We start from the raw sequence: 22,404 nt of genomic DNA on the forward strand, positions 1-22,404 counted from the left end.
GCGAATTTCGAAAACGAAACGGCGGGTGTTCGGAGAAACAGAAGTTGGTGAACTTCAGCGAAATCAGATTCTCTAGAATTGACTGAAAATAAATGTCAAGTTTCAATTCAATTCAATTGATCTCGAGTTTTACAAATCAAAACATCTTCCTTAAATTAACTTGTTAACTTTTGAACGGCGTTGATAATAGCTTTGCTTCTTCTGCAACAATAATGTTGTCTATTTTTACGAGGCCAATGCAACGAAAAGCCAATAAAGCCAATAATTAAAACAACTTTATTTATGTCTTATCAGGCGCATATCTCTCCAAGCCACCCCCTGCCGAAGGTTCACTTTCAACAATAATCCCAATCATAGCTCAATAAATAGTTCACCCAGGCAGTTGGTTCCGTGCGCACGCCACATTTAAACCCCCCGTAACTGACCAACCCGAACAGAAAAAAAACCCCAACTCCTAGAAGGAGTACTGCCCGGCCACACCCCAAACCAGATGCCCGCTAGTCCGGTCGGTACTACATTCAGCTGAAAAAAGGGTTCAGATCCTTTATCTGCCCCCACAGCCCAGCCGCCTTGGTCCAGTTCAAGTTCGTGAATTCAACCAGGCATTGAACGGCGCCCTGTCAAGATATTCTATTCACTTATCCAGGCAGGACACCTTGGCTCTTTTGAACGCCCAACTAGAGCCGACCGAGATATTCTAGAACCCCGCCAAGTTGTGGTCAGTTTTATTATCTCAAAGGGGTTCGACACTTGCGCAGGATCGACTTGCAAAAGCTCTCGAACGGGGGTTTAGCTTCGAGGGGGCACGGAAAGAAATCTTGGGTTAAAGTCGTGAAGATTTGTTAACGAAATTTGAAAAAAACTTTCAGAACAAATGTTTCATAAAAAAACATCAATGCATGTTCAAAGATCCTTAAACAAGATTTCTCTCCGTGTGCAACCCTCAGTTGGACCGCCGCGACGCGGTCTGCGTTGTCTCGTTGCGGATTTTCTAAAAGGGACAGTACTGGAGAGTAGTCACTGAAATGCACTCAACTGTGACGACGACGACGGTGGTGGAGGAAAATCAGAACTGGAACTGTTCAGTTCAACTAAAGTGAGTAATTTTTTAGTTGCTGCATTGATTTCAAGGTTTCCGCGCGAGTGCGAGTAATGTTTTGTATTTTAGGGTAACTGGTGGTATTTGTGAAATTTCATAAATTATATTGAAAAAAATCTGATAAAACAAGTCCAACAGCGCACCATCAACCACTGCGGGTTCGATTTTCAGACGCATTCCAGGTTGGGGCGGAACCGCGATATTCCTTATGAGTATCCTCGGGGCTTTCTCCTTGTTTTGTACACCCAGGAATGTGCGACTGCAACGCCCTGGCTGCGCCACGCAGCCGAGAGGGAGACGTATGTAATTTGTTGGATTATTTATTGAGGTGACATGCAGATCGATGTTTTTCGCACCCTATCTGTAGCGGCTGACTAGAACACAATAAGGTGTAAAAATATTGCTGTTGAAAAAGAAAAATGGTGTTTTTTTACTTTTCAATTCTTTGCTTCAAAATTTTATTTATTTTGAAAACATTTGCATTGAAAAAAATGTTTAAATGTCTTTTTTTGAAACATTTCAATGTAAACAAATTCAAAACCATAGATTTACCTGATTAGCTTACAGGATTTCTATCCGTGAAAATCAAGGCGTAGTGTGACTTATTAAGTTTACTAAAATTGTAAAACAATATTTTAAACGAACTAAAAATGATGATTCATATTTGCAAAAATGACTCCATTTAATGAAGTTTTTAAACACTTTGATATAAAATTTCACCAATTTTTTTTTTAGTTTCGTAAAAATTTCTGAATTATATTTTTAAACAAGAATTCAATACATGTAAAATATTACATTAATTTAACTTGAGTACCAATTCAAAGTATTTAAAAATAAAGTATATTTAATAAACTTTATATAGTTTTTGCAAAGGCTTTATTTAAACCAGTGTTGGTATTATCGCGCTCTCGCGAGAAAATTTTCTCTCTCACGAGTTCTCGCCGCGAGTCTCGAGCTGCCGAGAGAAATTCACCGGTTGCCCGTGCTCTCCTCCGCTCGCGAACGGGCTTTCTCGCGAGCCAGAATTGCCCGTTCGCGAGAAGTTGAACGTGTTAGAAACGAACAAAAAACAACACAGCGATTGAAGTTACACCTCTATACCATCGCCTGGTTCGTATTCATAAGCCTGATAAACAAATTGCTAGCTTAGGGCGAACGGCTAGCACGAGGCGCTCGCGAGCGCTCGCGGCGAGAGCGAGAACGCGAACGCAAATGCGAGCGCGAGCGAGAAAAGAAAAGTACTACAAGTTCTCTCCCTCGTTCGCGAGCGAGAAATGCTTTCCTTCCTCTCGCTCGAATTCCAACAATGATTTAAACGAACTCCTAAAAGAGGTAGATTTTAGACACAAAACTAAAACGTCAATTTCTCTTTTTTCGAGAAAAGTACGTAATTTCTAAAACCATTCGTGACACTAATATTAAATACTAATAAAACTTTTTCATTTTTTTAAGACAAATTTCTTACACGATAAGAATTGCATTAAATGTTATCTCATACATTGTTGACGAATGAAACAATGACTAGCATCGAGGATATATTTCCCGGGAATTTTCGGGAATTTCTCAAAATCTATAGGACGGACGCTCTACACAAAAACAGAAAAAAATGAAAAAAAATTCTAGCTTGTCACATTTTTTCCCATATTTTTATTTTCCATCGATTCCTTATGTTCAATTAAGCCATTTTCCCTAAGTTGTTTCTCCATACAAGTCTCTATAGATACTTCGAGGCAGTTCATTTTGAAAAGGAATTTTCTGACCGATATGGTATCTTCAGCAGAGTTGTATGTTATGATTTGGCCTTTTCAGAAACAGTTAGTACACGGAAAAATCAATTTAATTCAACTTTTTATCACAAAATTCGATTTTGAAAAACTTAATTTTGTTTTGTTTGGAGTTTTATTTATAGGACTTAAAGTGCTAAGATTTGATCTATTGTGCATGATGGAAGTTTTAATTTCGATCTATTTAGACCAATGCAGTTATCTTTTGAAGTTTATGTCCCTTGACTCTCTAGTACAGTTACAATCAGGCCGCTGCAAATATTTTTTTTCTACTTCAAAATCGGCTCGAAAAGTCAGGGAGCAAACATATTTTTTTGTTTGAAAAGCTTCAAATTTTTCATCAGTCCAATCAGCAGAAAATAATTTGAAGTAAAATGTTTGGGCTCGTATAAAAATATCATGATTTTTTTTTGGTAAAATTCCATTGCTCAGTAAAGCAAAACAAAATTAAAAAACTCTAAATCAATATTTAAATATATTGAGAAAAAAAAAATATTGCAAAACAAATGGACAAATGCACTTTTAAATACTTTTTCATCCAAATGTTAAAATCATGTCTCACTTTTTTTCTATCAAAATATTTTTTCCCCTTCAGCTCTACGAATTTTTTTGTTTTTGAAAAGGTTTGAAACAACACTTGACTTTGTAATCAGGTAGTGACCGGGGTAAAATTAGTCACCAAGAGCAAGTTTGCAGCACGAATCAAAAACTACAGTCATGCCTCGGTTTAGCAACTGAACTGAACTGAAGCAAAGAGCTTATGGGATTTTGGCTATATGATTATAGACATTGACTATAATCGAATGAAAAATCATGCAAACATAAAACAAATTGCGGTGTTTCGGAATCGAGATGCTGGCAGCTATCGATTTAAATTATAGTTACATAAAATTTTTCACAAAAATACGTATTTTTCCTGTATTTAAAAAATGCATTTTTTACTCTAAGAAAACCTCAAAATATTTGTTATTGCAATATGGGTATCAAATGATCGTGTTTTTGTTACATTGCGAATGAATATTGGTATCAAATGATTGGGATTTTTCATACATTTCGTATGTAATAATAACATTTTTTGAACATACCCAACATTTTCACAAAACTACGTATTTTCGAAAAAAAACTCAAAATTTCAGTTTTTTTTTGCATTTTCATTCATTTGGAATTTAATAAGAACATTTTTTGAAAATACTCAGAATTTTCACAAAACTACGCATATTCCAAAATATACTTAAAACAAAATTATTATTTCACAATATGGATATCAAATGATCGGAATTGTTTTCATACATTTCAAATGTAACAACCTTTTTAGAAAATCTGAAAAAAATCACAAAACAAAACAAATTTTCGAAAGAACACTCAAAATTTCAGTTGATGATTCAGCAAATGATCGAATTTTTTTTCAAATATTTCGAATGTAGTTAATTTTGAAACTTTGAAATTTTTTGCATTTTTAGAAAATACTTGCATTTGTGAAAATTTTCAGTATTTAAAATAATGTTGAAGCTTTCAAAATGTATTAAAAAAATATTCTGATCATTTAATATCCATATTGTAAAAAACTGAAATTTTGACAATTTTTTCGAAAATACAAAGTTTTGTGAAAAATTTTAGCGTTTTCAAAAAAAAAATTACAGCTTTCGAAATCCATATTGTAAAAAACTGAAATTTTTAGTGTTTTTTTTAAATATGCATTTTGTGAAAATTTAAAAAAAAACCGATCATTTTACACCCATATTTTGAAAAAAATTAAAAAAGAAACTGAGTTTTTTTTCAATAATACGTAGTTTTGTGAAAAATGTGAGCATTTTCAAAAAATTGTCAATTAACTTTCGAAATGTATGGAAAAATCCCGATCGTTTGAATTCTATATTCTAAAAAATGGATATTTTTTTCAAAAATACTTAGCTTTGTGAAAATTTTGAGCATTTTCAAAAAAATAAAATAAAACATTCAAAATGTATGAAAAATCCCTATCATTTGATAGCCATATTGCAAATGCAATTACTTTGAATATTTTTTCGAGAGTCAATGCATTTTAAAAATACAGGAAAAATACATATTTTTGTTAAAAATTTCATGTAATTATAAAAGTAACCAATAGCTGACATCATCTCGATTTCAAAACACTATCACTTTCACACGATTATAGCCAGTGTCTCTGTTTACTAAATAAATTTCTATAAAGTATGATTATTTTTACAATCAGATTGTTGCAGGATTTAGTCCGTAAATTTTACAATTTTTGAATGAGAAGACAACAACTTTTTTGGATGCTGTGCACCCTAAATGTAATTTTTTTTCAAAGAACCCCCTATTTGACATTGTTGATCCAACCTTTCGAAAAAATGAAAACTAGGAAAAAAATGTCTCAGTGCAACCCTATTTGCTTTAATTTTCATCCAAAAATGTGTTAAAAGTGTTTAAAATGCATTTTACAGCTGCCCAGATGTCATTTTCAAAATATCGTAGTAATGGCGAATTTTTTTTCGATTTTTTTTTTTTGCTGTAATGTACAACGGAATTTCACAAAACAAATTGTTGATCGATCTAAAATATGCGAAATATTCCCCTTGAAATTTTGGACAGATTTTGAAGAGTGTGGGGGGGGGGTAAAGAAACATCGAAAAACATTTGCAACGGCCTATAAGAAAAACAAACTATGAAAAACAATTTTTATTTTTAATGTAACATAACCAAATGCCCCAGCCAGATATTTACACCTCGAAAAGGCAAAAATGTTAACCATTGGGAGAAATTTCAGAAGCAGATTTTAGAATATTGAGACAACATTTTGTTTGGGCTATGTATTTTAGGCTTACATTACATTTCATTCATAACTTTTGGGTTTAAATTAAATCAGGACTGAAATTTCTGGAAATTATAATCCTAAACGATAGATTTTTCCAGGACTAAGATATTTGTTTTTGAATGTTTCAAAAAAGTTCTCCGCGTAGAGTTCACGAGCCCCGCCAAGTCGTTGTCCAACCTTGACCCGCCAGTCTGACCCTCTGCCTGGCTAGCATAATCTACCAGCGATTACACCACACTGACAGGGCAAATTCCCATTGTACGTGACCAGCGTCCAATTTCCAGCAGATTAGTCATACTTGAGCTGCTGCTGCAAAGGCCTTTAGGAAATGGACTCGGCTCGCGCTAATAGAAACTGTATCAAAACAAAGTCCAATCGATGAAACAAAAAGGCTGACCACTTTTGCAGCGATCACATTGTAAACTGACCACGTAGATTTATTGCTGGCTCCCCTCCCCCCTCCTCAACTTTTTAAGAGTTATCTAACCCTTTTTACTGTGGTTGATTTGTGGGGGCCTGACTGAAATTTCCACACTGTCCGATATTCTTGGCACACGAGTTGTCATCCCCTCAAGGGCCTGAATTTTGATCAAGCTCCCTTGTCGTTCTGGGGCCGGACCCGAGTATAGATATGCAAATTGGGACCTCTTGTTGGCCCCTGCCATTAAATTCGCGTGGCCGGGACCATCTCGCGGTTGTCGTTGGCCGCCGCGTGATTGATTCATTGTTCTCCGGGGCAATCGACAGAGAGTGAAGTGAGGCGGGGAAAAAAACTGGATCGAATCTCTTGCAAGTTTTTTCGCGTGTGGAAAATCTATGGCGACGGCGACAAGAGGGTTCCCCTTCCGCCTCCCTTTATTTATGGACCCCGCGGATTCTGGTTTGGAGTTGAAAGCGAGAGTTTTCGATTTCATGGCTGGAATGTGACGCGCGTCTGATGTGAAGCCCGAAGGGACCGATGTTGTCATCTTGGAGAATTGGCGCGAAAAATGCGCGCGATGTTTCGGAAGAGATTTCAACGCTTGAGGTTCGTCGCTTTTTTGGAAGTCTGTTTTGAATTTTTCCTTTCGGTTATGGCATTGATCAGAAACCATAACAGTAAGGCAACGAAGGACTTTCAAACAGTCAAATCTCGTTACGTCTGCCTTCCACCTTGTTAAACAATCACAATTTACACGTCCACAACTCATGTTCCCTGTCGGATTGGCTCGAAAGCCAGACAGTAGTTCATTCACACCAACTTGGCCATTTCTCATAGCCACCTTCCGCGAAATGCCTTGAACTCTCCTAGTCTGGACTGGCAGCCGATGTGGGAGCAATCCAATTCACCGACCAATCTCTACACCCTAAGTGATGTTCTTCGCCGCTGCAGACGAGAACTATTTTCATGCAAATCACTAATAAATGTATAAAAATATTTATTTTCCTCCTCTCCCCAACGTCCCATCTGATCAGGAGGAAGTTTGCATAGCCGAGTGCGATCGATGCTGTTTTTTATGATTTAAGTGCGATGATTTAACTCCGGATGTCATGCATGTGTCTCGTTCGGTTTCGTCTCTTTTACCTGAATGAGCCCGCTCAAGTTCTACTCCTCTCGGAGGGGGATGTCACTGACCAGCAACACCTCACTTCTTCAACGCTACGCTGCCGTTGATGCACGAGACACCATAATTACAGATTTTATTGCACCTCATCAATAATGTTTTACGTCTGGCCCGGGCGTATCGACGGCGAGGAATCTATTCGCCAAGAACACGCCAACATCTGCCACGAAGAAAGGGAGGCGTTCTGGACACGCGGTATCGATACTTTCGATCGCATTTTTGCAAAATGGTGATTTGTTGGTGGACAGGCCCCTTGCTGTCATCTCGTGGCAGGAAAGATGAGATTATCTCTAGAATTGGAAAATGGTCCGTTCTAGGATGTTCCTCGGGAGAAGACATCACCACCCAACAAAGGGCAGTAAAACAGAGACGGACAGCGAAGATGTGTTCTGCGGGGCCGTTAAAAGTTATGGATACACGCGCGCAGTGCGGGATGAATTCCGGCTGATTAGATTCGCAATTATCGAGGGAAGCTCACGAGCTCGCTGGAATATGAGGATTTGAATCGTTGTTCGACTTGATCCTTGCGACGGGTTTACGAGCATATTGAGTTATTCCTACTCTGATGTACCTTTAGAAAGAATGTTAATTCTTTTAAATGGAAACGCAGTTTTGTAATATTTAGCAAAATTATCAGATGATTAATTGTCAAACTTCCTTGTTCAACTTTTTTTGAAAGATAAAAAAGTTTCAGTAAACATGAACTCAACTGTTGTTTTTTTAATACAATTGATAACCGGATTACGTTTGCTAACAAAATTCACAGAAATTTATATTAAAACCGAGTAAAATGATTTTCTTTTACTCTTTTAAAGCAACAAAATAAAAAAAATGGTCATAAACAAGGGTCCTTATTTTCGGCTCAAAGATCAAATATCACCCACTCATCACCGAACGAATCTTTGTCGACCGGAGCGCGCAACCATTCGCGAACGAACACAACTCGCTAGCCGCCAGCGTCTTGGTCAATCGCTTCACACAGCGATACGAATACTTCGTCAATTTCATAGCCTACTCCGTCCGCCAACCCGAGTCACAATCGGATTTGTTCAGAGAGCAGAGAATCTAGCAAAATACCAGCGCGTCGCTCTTTTGGCCAACACTACCACACCTTGCCGTCAATTAGTATTTGGCATGGCGGAAATTGCTGTCAAATGTGTCTTTGATGTTGTGTTATCAATAAAATTGCAAATAATTTTTGAGAATATTGATTTTAAGCAGTTTAATAAATGATCAAACAAAGCCGATCGTAGACTATTTCAAATCAGTTTTGAGCGACCGAGCGCAATTGGCCTCTCTTAGCCATTCGCTGTACTACCTGATTGGATTGAGAGGTAGAGCAAAGAGAGAGAGTATTCAGTAGCGATTGGTGGTTGAAAAAACGGTTCACTATAATTCGTCTGAATTCAACAATAAAATCAAATGAGTAACTCTGTGCCAACTCGCACAGCATTCGATTTGCGTGAAAATTTGTCCTGTAGGGTAATTTTGGACCCTGATCACAAATCCGACGACAATTTTTCGATATCTCGTGACGGAGGGGCGGTTCGACCCCTTCCATCTTTAAATAATTTGGTGATGATTTGAAAATTTGGTGTCCAATGATCTTTTATTTAAAATTGGACGCACTTTTTTATAGCGTATTCAAAATTTGGAAAAATGGAAAAATGGACCCCGGATTTGTAAGCATGGACAAAATTAGCCTTTAAGACAAAGTTTCACGCAGATCGAAGAGGGGTTGGGGCATTTTTTTCGATTTCGTGTGAGGGGGGAGGGAATATTTCTTTTTACAACTTAAAATTTAATGAAAAAATAAATCAACTGGAATCAAATAGAAATGCACTTCAGCATATTTGGGCTTGTTGAAAAATAGAAAGTTTAATAAAACTTCAATTTCAAAAACAAGAAAGTTATTTATTCCTCAAAACAAATTGTCTATAAAAAAATCAAATTGTTCGCTCTACAGCATTGCCTCGGCGTTTTCGATTGCGAGATTCCTACCCGAAACTAGGTGTCCGAAGGCTTGATTGTTGAGGCAATTGCAAACCTCTTTTTACACCTTAGCCTCCATCCACCCTGGGATTCGAACTGACGACCTTTGGATTGTGAGTCCAACTGCCTACCAGCAACTCCACAGAGGCTGGACCCAAGGAGACAACTCCTACACCTGGACTGAGCTATCGACCTAACCCTTTAGGTTAGACCGGGGCCAACATTTACTTCCCCATCCGATGGAAGGCGTGGTCAGACAAATCTTGTCTCGAAAAATGCCATCGGGACCGTCTGGGATCGAACCCAAGCCGACTGGTTGAGAGGCAACCACGCTTACCCCTACACCACGGTCGCGGATTGTCTATACTTGGGTAAATATACCCATTTTCATCACACTAAGATTATTTTTACCTATTCTCGTCACTTTAGTAGTTTGTAGTTATTTAAACAACATTTAGACGTCGTCGTGCTAGCTGGTCGCATCCGCCGTTCCAACGTTCCAAGAAAAACGCGTTTTAATATTTGACCTTGAATAAACAAAAATAAAAGCACGCAATGTAAACAATAACAAACACGTTTTGTTTGGCTGACCATTCCAATTTCCCACAAGTTTGCCTTTGACAGCTTTTCAATCGGATGCATGGGCTTAGGGGAGAGTGGGGAAACTTGATCCCCTTTTTTGTATCGCACATAGCTCTGTCAATTTCTCACAAAACTATTAACTTTTTGCATGAATTTAAAGCTTAAACATTCATCTATGTTTGGCTTATAAGGATATTTCATCAGATGAACTCTTCTAATCATGCCAAGCGCTTTAAAAAAATATTTTAAACAGGCATTTTAAAAATGTTGGGGATAACTTGATCCCCCTTTCAACATTTTGAAAAAATCTTAAGCAAAATGTTTCTTATTCATCCAAACTTTTATTTTTCTATAAGTTACAGCAATTTCACATAAAACCTGTACGTTTGTGTTCAAAATATAACAAGTTTAGTATGTAAAATATTTAAAAACTTAAAATATTAATTTTAAGACCAAAATTAAGCATGTTTACAAAAGCTGGACATTTTTGTTTACAAAACTTTTGAAAAAACGTTAAAACTGCAATAAGTTATGTACAACTATACTAAAGGAAACTATGTATGAAAACCCAGCCCAATTAATTAATCTTGAGGCTGATTCCAGTGAATGTAAAAATGCAGGGTCTCCCTAAACGCACTTTTTAAACAATTGATTGTAAAAATAGTATGACGATAAATTTAACATCAAATGCGTAAGGGTTTTGGAGTTGATAAGTTTATCAAAAAATTTATGTATAAAAAATATTTTTTTGAATATTTTTTTGTGTTTTTTATACATATCAAAACAAAGAAAAAAAAATCTCTTGGAAGTTTTTTGCAGCTCGTTTAAGAAAAATGTGTGTAACTCAATCGAAACATTTTTTAATTTTTTTCTTTGTTTTCTACAATGAGTTTTAGTTAATTTCGCACAACTTTCTAGAACAAAGCTAATTGTTTTACCCACATGCTGACGAGATACAGGCTTGGGATCAAGTGTCCCCGGGAATCAAGTCTCCCCACTCTCCCTTACAGATATAAGCTTAATTACATTGCTCATAACTGAAAACAGAATATTTTTTATGTTCACGGCCGTACGTAATTTGGGAATTGAATTTTATTGAATTGAATATGTTAGTAAAATATTTCAATTCAATGAAATAATTTTAACTAAACATAGAGTACTTTTAAATTCAGACGATTGTTCCATATTAATTCATTTTTGAAATCTTGGAAATTTAATAAGACTTTCTGAAACCTCAAACAATTAAAGTAAACAAAAAATAAGTTTTTCTATTTCATAAAATTGATAACATATTTTCACTAAACACACAGAAAAAAATCGTAGTAATATTACATCTGGGAAGGGTTACATCTTTTATGACAGAAACAAAAACACCTCTGGAAATGTATAATTTTACCACTTTTCTGGTTAAATGCCACTTATTCAGTCCAAATTGAGGTAAAATTACATCATAAAAGAGGTAATATTCAAACTTCTTAAATAACAGCTTGCAAGTTTACATTATTTTTTACTGTACAAATAAACATATCCCATTACTTTGCGAATATTGTCTTATGCCATCTGAGCAATTCTCTACGAAATCGGTCTTTTTTCTTCAATTTTAATTTTTGTATTTTTTAATCCGACTGAAACTTTTTTGGTGCCTTCGGTATGCCCAAAGAAGCCATTTTGCATCATTAGTTTGTCCATATAATTTTCCATACAAATTTGGCAGCTGTCCATACAAAAATGATGTATGAAAATTCAAAATCTGTATCTTTTGAAGGAATTTTTTGATCGATTTGGTGTCTTCGGCAAAGTTGTAGGTATGGATACGGACTACACTGGAAAAAAATAATACACGGTAAAAAAAATTTGGTGATTTTTTTATTTAACTTTTTATCACTAAAATTTGATTTACAAAAAAACACTATTTTTAATTTTTTTATTTTTTTATATGTTTTAGAGGACATAAAATGCCAACTTTTCAGAAAAGGTTGTGCAAAAATCATTGACCGAGTTATGAATTTTTAATCAATACTGATTTTTCAAAAATCGAAATTTTGGTCGTAAAATTTTTCAACTTCATTTTTCGATGTAAAATCAAATTTGCAATCAAAAGTACTTTAGTGAAATTTTGATAAAGTGCACCGTTTTCAAGTTATAGCCATATTTAAGTGACTTTTTGAAAATAGTCGCAGTTTTTATTTTTAAAATTAGTGCACATGTTTGCCCAGTTTTGAAAAAATATTTTGAAAAGCTGAGAAAATTCTCTATATTTTGCTTATTCGGACTTTGTTGATACGACCTTTAGTTGCTGAGATATTGCAATGCAAAGGTTTAAAAACAGGAAAATTGATGTTTTCTAAGTTTCACCCAAACAACCCACCATTTTCTATCGTCAATATCTCAGCAACTAATGGTCCGATTTTCAATGTTAATATATGAAACAATTGTGAAATTTTCCGATCTTTTCGAAAAAAATATTTTCAAAATTTTCAAATCAAGACTAACATTTTAAAAGGGCGTAATATTGAATGTTTGGCCTTTTTGAAATGTTAGTCTTGATTTGAAAATTTTGAAAATATTTTTTTCGAAAAGATCGGAAAATTTCACAAATGTTTCATATATTAACATTGAAAATCGGACCATTAGTTGCTAAGATATTGACGATAGAAAATGGTGGGTTGTTTGGGTGAGACTTAGAAATCATCAATTTTTCTGTTTTTAAACCTTTGCATTGCAATATCTCAGCAACTAAAGGTCGTATCAACAAAGTCCGAATAAGCAAAATATAGAGAATTTTCTCAGCTTTTCAAAAATATTTTTTTTCAAAACTGGGCAAACATGTGCACTAATTTTAAAATGAAAACTGCGACTATTTTCAAAAAGTCACTTAAATATGGCTATAACTTGAAAACGGTGCACTTTATCAAAATTTCAGTAAAGTACTTTTTGATTGCAAATTTAATTTTACATCGAAAATGAAGTTGAAAAATTTTACGACCAAAATTTCGATTTTTGAAAAATCAGTATTGATTAAAAATTTATAACTCGGTCAATGATTTTTGCACAACCTGGAAATTTCTGAAAAGTTGGCATTTTATGTCCTCTAAAACATATCAAAAATAAAAAATTAAAAATAGTGTTTTTTTAAATCAAGTTTTAGTGACAAAAGTTAAATAAAAAATCACCAAATTTTTTTACCGTGTATTATTTTTTCTAGTGTAGTCCGTATCCATACCTACAACTTTGCCGAAGACATCAAATCGATCAAAATTCCTTCAAAAGATACAGATTTTTGAATTTTCATACATCATTTTTGTATGGACAGCTGCCAAATTTGTATGGAAAATTATATGGACAAACTAATGATGCAAAATGGCTTCTTTGGGCATACCGAAGGCACCAAAAAAGTTTCAGTCGGATTAAAAAATACAAAAAAAATCGAATGACCGAAATCCTAGAGAACTGCTCATCTGAAAAAGGAAAAATCAACTTTTAGCAACTAGTGCCAATCACCAGTTTCAAAGTAACCTCGTTTCCCATAGTATCCACAGGTCAAAGGTTCCCCGCCCATTCTCCCTGAGAGATCGCAATAAGAACGCGACCATCAAAACGAAACAAGACTATTTCCACTTGCTCGAACAATAACCGACGAACCGAGGCACAATAACGCTCGGGAAGTATTAAACATAAAAGTTGTAATGAACAAAGCCCATTTCCAGGCGAACGACTTGAACGCGTCGCCCCCAAAAGTGGAGAAAACAAGCAGGAAACCTTTGAAATGTTCAAGTTGCTTGAGATCGGCACAGTGAAAAAGCTGTGCTCTTTGTTCAGACAATCGTATTTTACACAAATTTACACTTTTTTCAACAGTGAAAGTCTAGTCAAGACTCACTGAGAAGTGTGCTAAATGAGTGAAGAGTGTTGAACAATCCAATCCACGGAGAGCCCAGAGCAAAATGAATTGAGCTGTTAATGCAAATTTATCTCAGCTAGCCATGCCCGCAACGCAACGCGCAGAGACTTCAACCGCGTCTTCGGTGGTGGCCTGCTGCGTTTTGCGGGCCGGCGAAGAAAACCTTCAGCTGATTGGAGCGCTCGAATCGAATCGGACGCGGCGTCTTCGGCGCCAATGACCGCGTGTGTGGTCCCGTTTTTCCGCGCGGTCTTGTTGCCTTGAACTGTCCCACCTCCCCCTTTTTTCAAATGCGACGACTGGTGGGGTTGTTGACGGGTGTGCAAAAGTGGAAGTGGACCACACTTGGGAGAGCGGGTGCGTGGGTTGGTGGAGATCGAATGGCTTGTGTCAATTAGCACTTATTACAACGCAGGGCATAATTCAAAATTTTAAGGAGTTTTTGATTGTGCTTGCGATATAACATGATTTGGTTTTATCGATCATGCCTAAAAATTGTGCTGTTCTCACGCTACAATTTTCGATTTAAATTTTGACCAGAGAAGCAAAATTTGAAAATTTTGGAAATGACTCATAGCTTCTGCAAACTTTCCCGAATATAACCATTATTGTAATCAAACTGAAACTCACCTGCACTCGACAGCGCAGACATGCTGGTCGCGTGGCTCGCCTCCGACACGTCACTCATCGAACCGAGCCACTTGAGCGTCTCCGTCGAGGACGTACTCTCGGAGCTGTTGTTGTCCGCGATGCTGTTGCTCGACGCGGACAGCTGCAGCTGCAGGTCCTGCTGGGACCAGTTGTGCGACGACCGGGACAGCAGCAGTTCACTGTCCTGACGCAATCTGGAAGAGAGACACAAATAGAAGTTTTGCTTTAGTTTGTTCAACAATAAGAATAGAATTAACAAGGGGCTAATAGCAAGTTTTATTGCTGTTTGTGATCTCCTTGGACAACCATTATTCAAACTATTTTATCAATAAAATATAATTTATAATGGCCACAGCTGGGACCATTCACTTCGCACCCCCCTCAATAATGGCCCGCCATATATGACCAATACGGCGCGCATACCACGGAATTGGATCCATTATTATTAACACCAATATTTATTGTTTGTGCCACACTTAACACTTTGATTGGTACCATCGAGAGGGGGGTACTCGATCCGTGCGATAACAACAGACACGAGGGCCATTCATTCATAATTTACCTTCCTTATTTATCGGATGATTTTTCGCTTGTTGGTCGTCTCGATCGTCGCGACCAGATATTGTCGATTTTGCTTAAATTCAATGGTTGTAAGCAAATATTTGCCCGCCGCCGCCGCAGTCGAACGAGCTTTTGTGTGAACTGTCACGGGTGGTGAGGGTTTGTAAATTTATGTTTTCAATTTTCGACAACCACCAAATTGACCGGAGCGAAGCGAACAGATCTTCCGGGAGAGATAGCTGATATAGATGGTGGATTGCGGTTGTGAGTCATCTTGTTTGAAACAATGACTTAAAAGGATTTTTAAGTAGAATTTATAAACACAAATAAAACGAGAAAAAAATATTAACCATTCATTTCCAACAGAAGAGTTTTTAGAAAGATACAATAATCAAAACAATCAGCACAAAGAACACAAAAAACATGTATCAATATGTTAGGGTTAATTTAGATTTTCATATTATATACCGTAAACTGGGGTGACATTGATAGAATTCCAATTTAATTTTGAAATATTGTTAAACCGTCAAATATGACCGCATCAATGCTTGATTTGGAAATTTTGAATACAATATGGTGGCCAAAATGGCCGAGATGAAATATGCATTGTAATGGCTAACCACTCAAATTTGACAAAATGGGGTCGCAGAATGTAAGGTTTAAAGTGAGAAAAACATTTTTTTTATTCGAATATTTGGAAACCTTCGGATAAAAATTTAATTGAGTTCGACGAATGAACCATTATTATCGTTCTTTTTGATGTATTGAATGTTGAATTAACCTTAGTAACCTTTCACAAAAAAAAATTAATTAAATTTTTTGATTTTCTGAAACATTCTTTAAACATCATCATAAATCGTAAATAATCTTTTATTGCGATACATATAAAAAATCAGAAATTTATTTAAGTTGGTGATAGCCCTCGCGCTGCTTCCAACGACCCATTTCAGAATGACAGAGCTCCTTGCGGTCCAATTCCGAGGTCGCTGGGCATTGTTCGGCCCCGCCTAAACATAGAAGCAAGCATCTGAAGGAAACTCGATCTATATTTAGACTTCCAATCCCCTCAGGCAAATCAAGGATCAGCGCGTATTTAATAATATGTGAAGAAGAGAGATAACATGTTTCAACACTACGGATCAATTCACTGCTAGAGTGTAAACCTTCTGATAGCCGACTGCTTAGCGTCCCAGACCACCAATCCAAAGGTGTGAGTTCGAATCCCACCTGATTCATTTTCGTTTTTATTCATATTCAAATTCCTGATTCCAAATTTCAAAGGTACCGACCGGGATTTGATCCCTGAACCTTCTGCTTGGGAGATAGAAGCCGTAACCATTAAGCCACTGAGCCGGTTGATTGGGACGTGGTTCTCTGTATGGCTTTTTGCGAGATGAGAGCAGAGGACAACAATTATCTCAACGTTTCCACTTTACCCGGGCTAACGACCGGCAGTTCCAGTTCACGGTGATTTCCCTTCATATGTTAAATCCACTTATGATTTTGGCACATATTCCGTTTGTCAGCGTTTCCTGTCATTACTGGCGGGAAAAATCTTCGTGGAATCAGCTGTGCAGACCTCATGTGTGACAGGAATGCAGGTTGAGCGACACCCACGGGCAGCTGAACAAATCTTAGAAATCTGTATCAATAATACCTAAAACTTGTTATCTAAATTCAAATTTTATGTGTTCTTAGTAGAAAATTGTGCGTGTGCAGAATGTGTTCCAATTCGAACTCGATTGCATTGGAAAATTTATGACACTTAAAATATTAATGTTTATAAACTTTTAATATTTTTTTTTACAATTTATTCAAGCTACAATTTAAGGAAATTCGAAAATAAACTTTATCATATAATTATGTGTAGTTTATAGTTGTAGTTTATCAAAAAAAAAAAAGTTGTAGTTTATATTTGCTTGTAAAAAGTATTTCTTCGGAAATATTTATTTTTAGCAACAATTTCGTTTAACCCTTTGATTTGATAGAAAAATTTGAAGAAATAAATTGGAAAACAAAAACTTGAAACAAAGTTTGCATTGGTTTTCAATATGCTTTTTTTCTGTTTTGTTACATTTTGTGAAAATCAACTTTTTTGCTGTAGAATTTGGGAATTATATTGAATAGGGCGTCCAAATTTCTCGGGTTTTGAATTCCCCAGGAAACGGGAAAAACATTTTTGGAATCCCGGGATTTCCAGGGATCCCGGGAAATTTTTGAAACAGTCACGAAATCTATTTTTAAATTATATTTGCTATGTTTTCCAAGCTTAAAATCATAGAATTAGTATACCAATTCAATCATATTAACCCTCTACTGCCCAAATTTTTTTTTCGAAAATATTTATTTTTCCCGTGTTCAGGAGGTCATTTTGAGCAACTTTTGTTCTACGAAAAACTTTACCTTTCTTGTTTTATGTTTTTCTTGTTTCATTTATAGTATTTTAATTTGCGTTTATCTTATTTAGTTTATGTTTGTATTTGGTAGTATTTGGCCTACTCTACCACCTAATATAATTACATTTCGCCTATCTATTTTTTTCATGTTTTTACAGTCACTTTTTCAATTTTTTGCATGTTTTTCACATTTTCTGCTATAGAATCGCACCATCATCATTTAAATTGCAAAAAAAATGCGTAGAGGCATAGTCTGGGACACTACAAAAAATACTGCATACTTCTTTTTATTGAAAATTTTGGAAATGTTAGTAAAAAACACTGCCAAAGTTGACCCCTAAAAAAATTACATTTTTAAAAACATTGGCAAAGTCACATAAAACAAGTTTAACTTCCAACCCTGAAATTTTCTAAAATTTGAAGAGTTTTTCTTTCCAATGCTTTTTAAAGATCAAAAATCGGTTGGAAAATTGATTTTTGGCGATTTTTTAGATCGAAGCCCGTCTAAAGGCGGGGTTAGGTTGTAGAGGGTTAATTGTTTATAGATTTACACTTCGAACAAGTGGCAAAAAGAAGATTTTTTCAGCACGAGTCGTACATTTATCGGATAAATCTCGATTTCTTTTTCAAAATGTCCTATATACAAACGAAACTCTTGGCGCATTGGTTGTTTTGAAAAAGTAATCTAGAAATACGACAAGTGCTGGAAAAAAAAGTTTTACAACGAGTTGCTTACAACATTTATTGATACTAGTGCTGAAAAGTTCAACTTTCACAAGAAAAACTATTGCAAAATAGTAGTTTATGCAACAAGTTGCAAAAAGAGAATTTTTTCAGCACGAGTCGTACATTTATCCAACGAGGTTCACCGAGTTGGATAAATACGAAGAGTGTTGAAAAAATCAAGGTTTGCAACGAGTTCTATACAACATTTTTTGCAATTCCGAAAAACACCCATTGAGTGAAATTTTAAGTCAAATTTTTATGTATTTTGTCAATAAATCGTTTAAATCAAAAAAATGTTGAAAAGTGTTACTTTTCGAAAGAAGTGCTGAAAAGTTCAACTTTTCAGCACCCATCTCAGTGCTGAAAAGTAGAACTTTTCAGCATTTATTTTGAAAAGTGTTGCTATTCGATTCTGTTATTTTTGGTACAGAAAAGTAGGCTATTTCGTCGTTCGAGAATGACAGGAAAAATAAGTAGTTTCACGACGGAATTGCAAAAAATATATTTTAGAAAATTATATTTTAATTAATACCGTAAACTAGGGAAAACATTAATACAGTTTGAATAGGTAAGGAGATTTTAAAGCAATATATTTAAAAATCGGTTTTCTATGAAATTGTTTTGTTCTGTTCATGTTTTTACCAAAGATATTCAAAACAGCATGCAAAAATGGCTAAATAGGTGCTGATTTGACTCACATGGCAGTGTTTGATGAAAAATAATTTGACTTGATTTTTTTTTATTTCAGATCATGAACTAGATATCTCAATCTTTTTTTTAAAGCGCTAGGAATTTTGCAGATCGGTAAACTAAAATTTCAACAGTTTTTTTTTCCAAATACACAAAATTGATGCTGATGTATGCCGAATACAAATTATAATGCTTTAAAATTATTATCAATTATGGGGTATTCAACTGTTCATCTGTTTGCACAAAAAATCTGAATTTCCAGACCAAAATTGTTTTTTTTTTTTAATGTCGGGAATTCCCGGGACAAATTATAAAAAAATACCGCGATTCTGGAATTCCCGGTTTTGGAAAAATCCCGGAAATTCCTGGGAATTTTGTCCCGGGAATTCCCGGGATGGTCGCACTAATATTGAATTGCTGTGTTATTTTTTAAAGTGCAATAAAAAATAAACAGTTTTTGAAGCTGTGCTGGAAATTCCTAACATAGATTTTAAAAAAGTTTAACTTTGATAACTTTTTTTATAATCTTTTTATTGTTTCATCGAAGTAAAGTTTCTAAGAAAAATCGTAGAATTACCAAAGATAACCTGCAGTAGAACAACCAGAAATTAATCCAATTGCTTTGGTATTAGTGAGTTATTCAGGAATTACTGAATAACTTGCTAAATAATAACTATCATAAAATAAAAGTTTACTATAAAAATAACAAAAATGAGTTCTAAGTTTGGGGTATTTGATTGAAAAAATTTTAAAATGAAAATGTTATGTAACAAATACATGATATTTTTTTAAGGTTATGTTTGATTTTGAAAAGAAAAAGAAGTCATAAAAATGATTTGTCTTAAAACTAGGCAAGGGGCAAAGGAATGATAATAAATAAATCTGTAATTCACACAAAATTTTAATACTCAAACATAAAAATTTGCACAGTGCAAAAATTTCAATGGACAGGCTTGAGAATTTAAAACAAACTTTAAAAATTCACATGATATCAAGTTTTGTCAACTGCAAATGCAAATTTCAAATATAAAATTTAAAAAATAAAATTCAAACCAGAAGATATTGTTTGATATTTTTTAATAATGAGGAAACGAGTCTTTACAACAACAAAAAAAAAAAAGAAATAAAAAATAGACCGATTGTTTGCATTTAAGTCCCATACGGCTAGCAACTTCGAGTAAATGATGGATTTGGTATCAAAATCATATTTTTATTTGATAGAACTTTGCATCTTCGCAATTTTTCAATTAGTTGCATTTGGAGTCGGACAAATGTTTCATGTGTTTTTATGCCTGAAATATTTGAATAATCATTTCCAATAATTGTAAATATTGTACAAAAAATTCAATAAATAAACCGAATAAGCTGCTTTAAGCATCATCAACTTTTGACATTTCATGTCATATCCCTTTCTAAAAGTAGAGCACGTGTGCATCACCGCGAAACCCTCGTCCAGTACTCGTCTAACGACCCCGAAAATCAGGTCAGACCACACGGACTCTTTCAGTTCGCAATCACAACCTCCCTCGCGGGCTTGCGCGACACTTTTCCAACTTTTATGACCACACGACAGCATTGGAAGATCTCTTTATCCCTGGAACCCTACTATATATACATCTTAATGGTTATGCTTATGGGCTTTCGTGTGGCCACGATTCCGCCCGGGCGACACAGATTCCCTGCCTCCCGATTTGTTGACGTTCCGTTTTTGTGGGTCTGGTGACTAAATAGTAGTCACCACCGCGAACGCGAAACGATTATGATCATCACACGATCATCCGGGTGAGGTTTGCTTTGCGGTCTGGTGAAGAGTTTGTTGTAATGACTGTTCGAAAAAAAAAACGCTGAAGATCGCAACCAAACCAAACGGGGTACGGGAGTCACTCGATTTTGGGACACCTCAGAATCTTTTAGCTGTGTGCCAAGTCTTGAAACTTGTTTAGCTAACCAAATTTCGAGAGATGACTGTACCCAAAATGCCCCGGGAATCACGCCGGAACATGAAAGTGACCGCGCGAAAAAGCGATTCCGAGACCGTACTCCTAAACGATTTTACGACCCACGGAGGTGGATCGGCGTTCGGCGTTGCGGGGCCATCGATGACGGTAATTATCTTTTATGGATAGGTCAGTTACAGTTCTGTGGGAAAAAAACGGCAGCGTCCGAAACTCTGCCGCGTTGTAAGCGATGGGTTTTTCTCTCGGGACGGAACCATCTCTCTCCGCTTCTAATGACTCAAATTTGAGACAATTATCGATGCGGCAATTTCTCCCCGCGACGGGGTCTTCAACTGTGAGTTTGCTGGTAGATCGTTTGGGGGATGGACCAACGTGACCTTGGGAACCTACTTTGCACCGTGTGACACCGCCGCGTTGACGCAACTTTCCACCAATCTGGGGCCCTTGGCAATTATCGCGCGAAACTCGCGCGCTCTCGTGAACGTAAAGTCGACGATCGTGTCGTTTGATTATCTCGAAATCTGGGAGTTTTGGAAACGAAAAGATTGATGGATTTGCGTAATTAAGCTTTTTGAGGTGAGGTAGATTAAGGAATGCTAGGAAACTGCTAAAAAGTAGCACTCTTCTCAAGATATTGAATCTCAACGTCTTCGACACTGACCGTTGAGTCTGGTGGGTGGCTTCTTCTAGCCCACTTACTCGAAGGTATCCACAGCTGATGAGTGCTACAAACTTCAAGTAGCATAAAGTATCATATCTCCGCGCTGAACTATGGCGCACTTCATTTGCCTCCCATTGACCGTTCAGTCAAAGGGCCTGCAGATGGATGGCCACCAATGAATCAATCCTGGGGTTAATCTGCTGGCCTCATATCTCCGAGACCCCTTTAGGGGTGGTCCTCAAGGGGTTTCTGCTGAAAGGTTATCGGTAAACTGTGATTGAAACCGGAGTCCGGATCCAAGCCCAAATGGGAAAGACATTTCGCTACGGAGATCAGATCGTTTGGTTTGAATAAATTCCAGTTCTGCAAGATCGGCGTAGATCCGCGGACCTTCACCAGAAGTCCACAAAAATTACGACCCCCAAGGTTTTGCCAAGTTCCACCCGTGACAGCTGGTTCTGCTACGATTGTGCAATTACACCAATTCCGTCACAGAGGCTTCATGACCTGAGGGGTAGATCGCGTTTTTCGCGTGATCGCCACATTCCACGCGGATGAAATCGAAACTTCCTCCCCCGAAGCCGTTGATCGTGATTCGCGTTGACAGTCCCGCTAAAGGAAATCGAAAGTGAGTGATATCAATTTCCTGGAGAAAACAAAGATCGCGCGCCCGGAGTTGCAACTCGTGATCTATTGTAGTAAATGCCTGGTGTGGAGTTCCGTCCAGGGGCTTTGATTTGAATTTCCCGCGCGAAGCTGCTCGAGTTTCGCGACTTTTCCCCCCAAACAAACATGCTGTTTTACCCCGGTAATGTGCCACTAACGATCGATTGTTTCGAGCTCTGTTGTTGTCTGTCCGTCTGTCAGAGCTCGAACTCGATCGACGGTGGGTCGTGATTTGCGATCGATGGGAAACGCTGCGCGCGCTTTTCGTTTTTCAACGTGAGGAAATTCCTAATAATCTTTGTTTGCACAGAAGGAATA

At 36.5% G+C, this 22,404-nt stretch overlaps 1 protein-coding gene across 3 annotated transcripts in view; it reads right to left on the minus strand.

The window, feature by feature from the left end:
- Positions 1–22,404, minus strand: part of LOC6046544 (protein Shroom) — a 402,522-nt gene that overhangs the window by 208,191 nt on the left and 171,927 nt on the right. For all 3 annotated transcript variants that reach the window (XM_038256568.1, XM_038256567.1, XM_038256569.1), the window contains one exon: positions 14,408–14,622. In XM_038256568.1, coding sequence (XP_038112496.1) covers positions 14,408–14,622 — 215 coding nt within the window. The remainder of the gene's footprint in view (positions 1–14,407; positions 14,623–22,404) is intronic.

The sequence above is a fragment of the Culex quinquefasciatus genome, chromosome 2 (assembly GCF_015732765.1).
Source record: "Culex quinquefasciatus strain JHB chromosome 2, VPISU_Cqui_1.0_pri_paternal, whole genome shotgun sequence".
Taxonomy (NCBI): domain Eukaryota; kingdom Metazoa; phylum Arthropoda; class Insecta; order Diptera; family Culicidae; genus Culex; species Culex quinquefasciatus.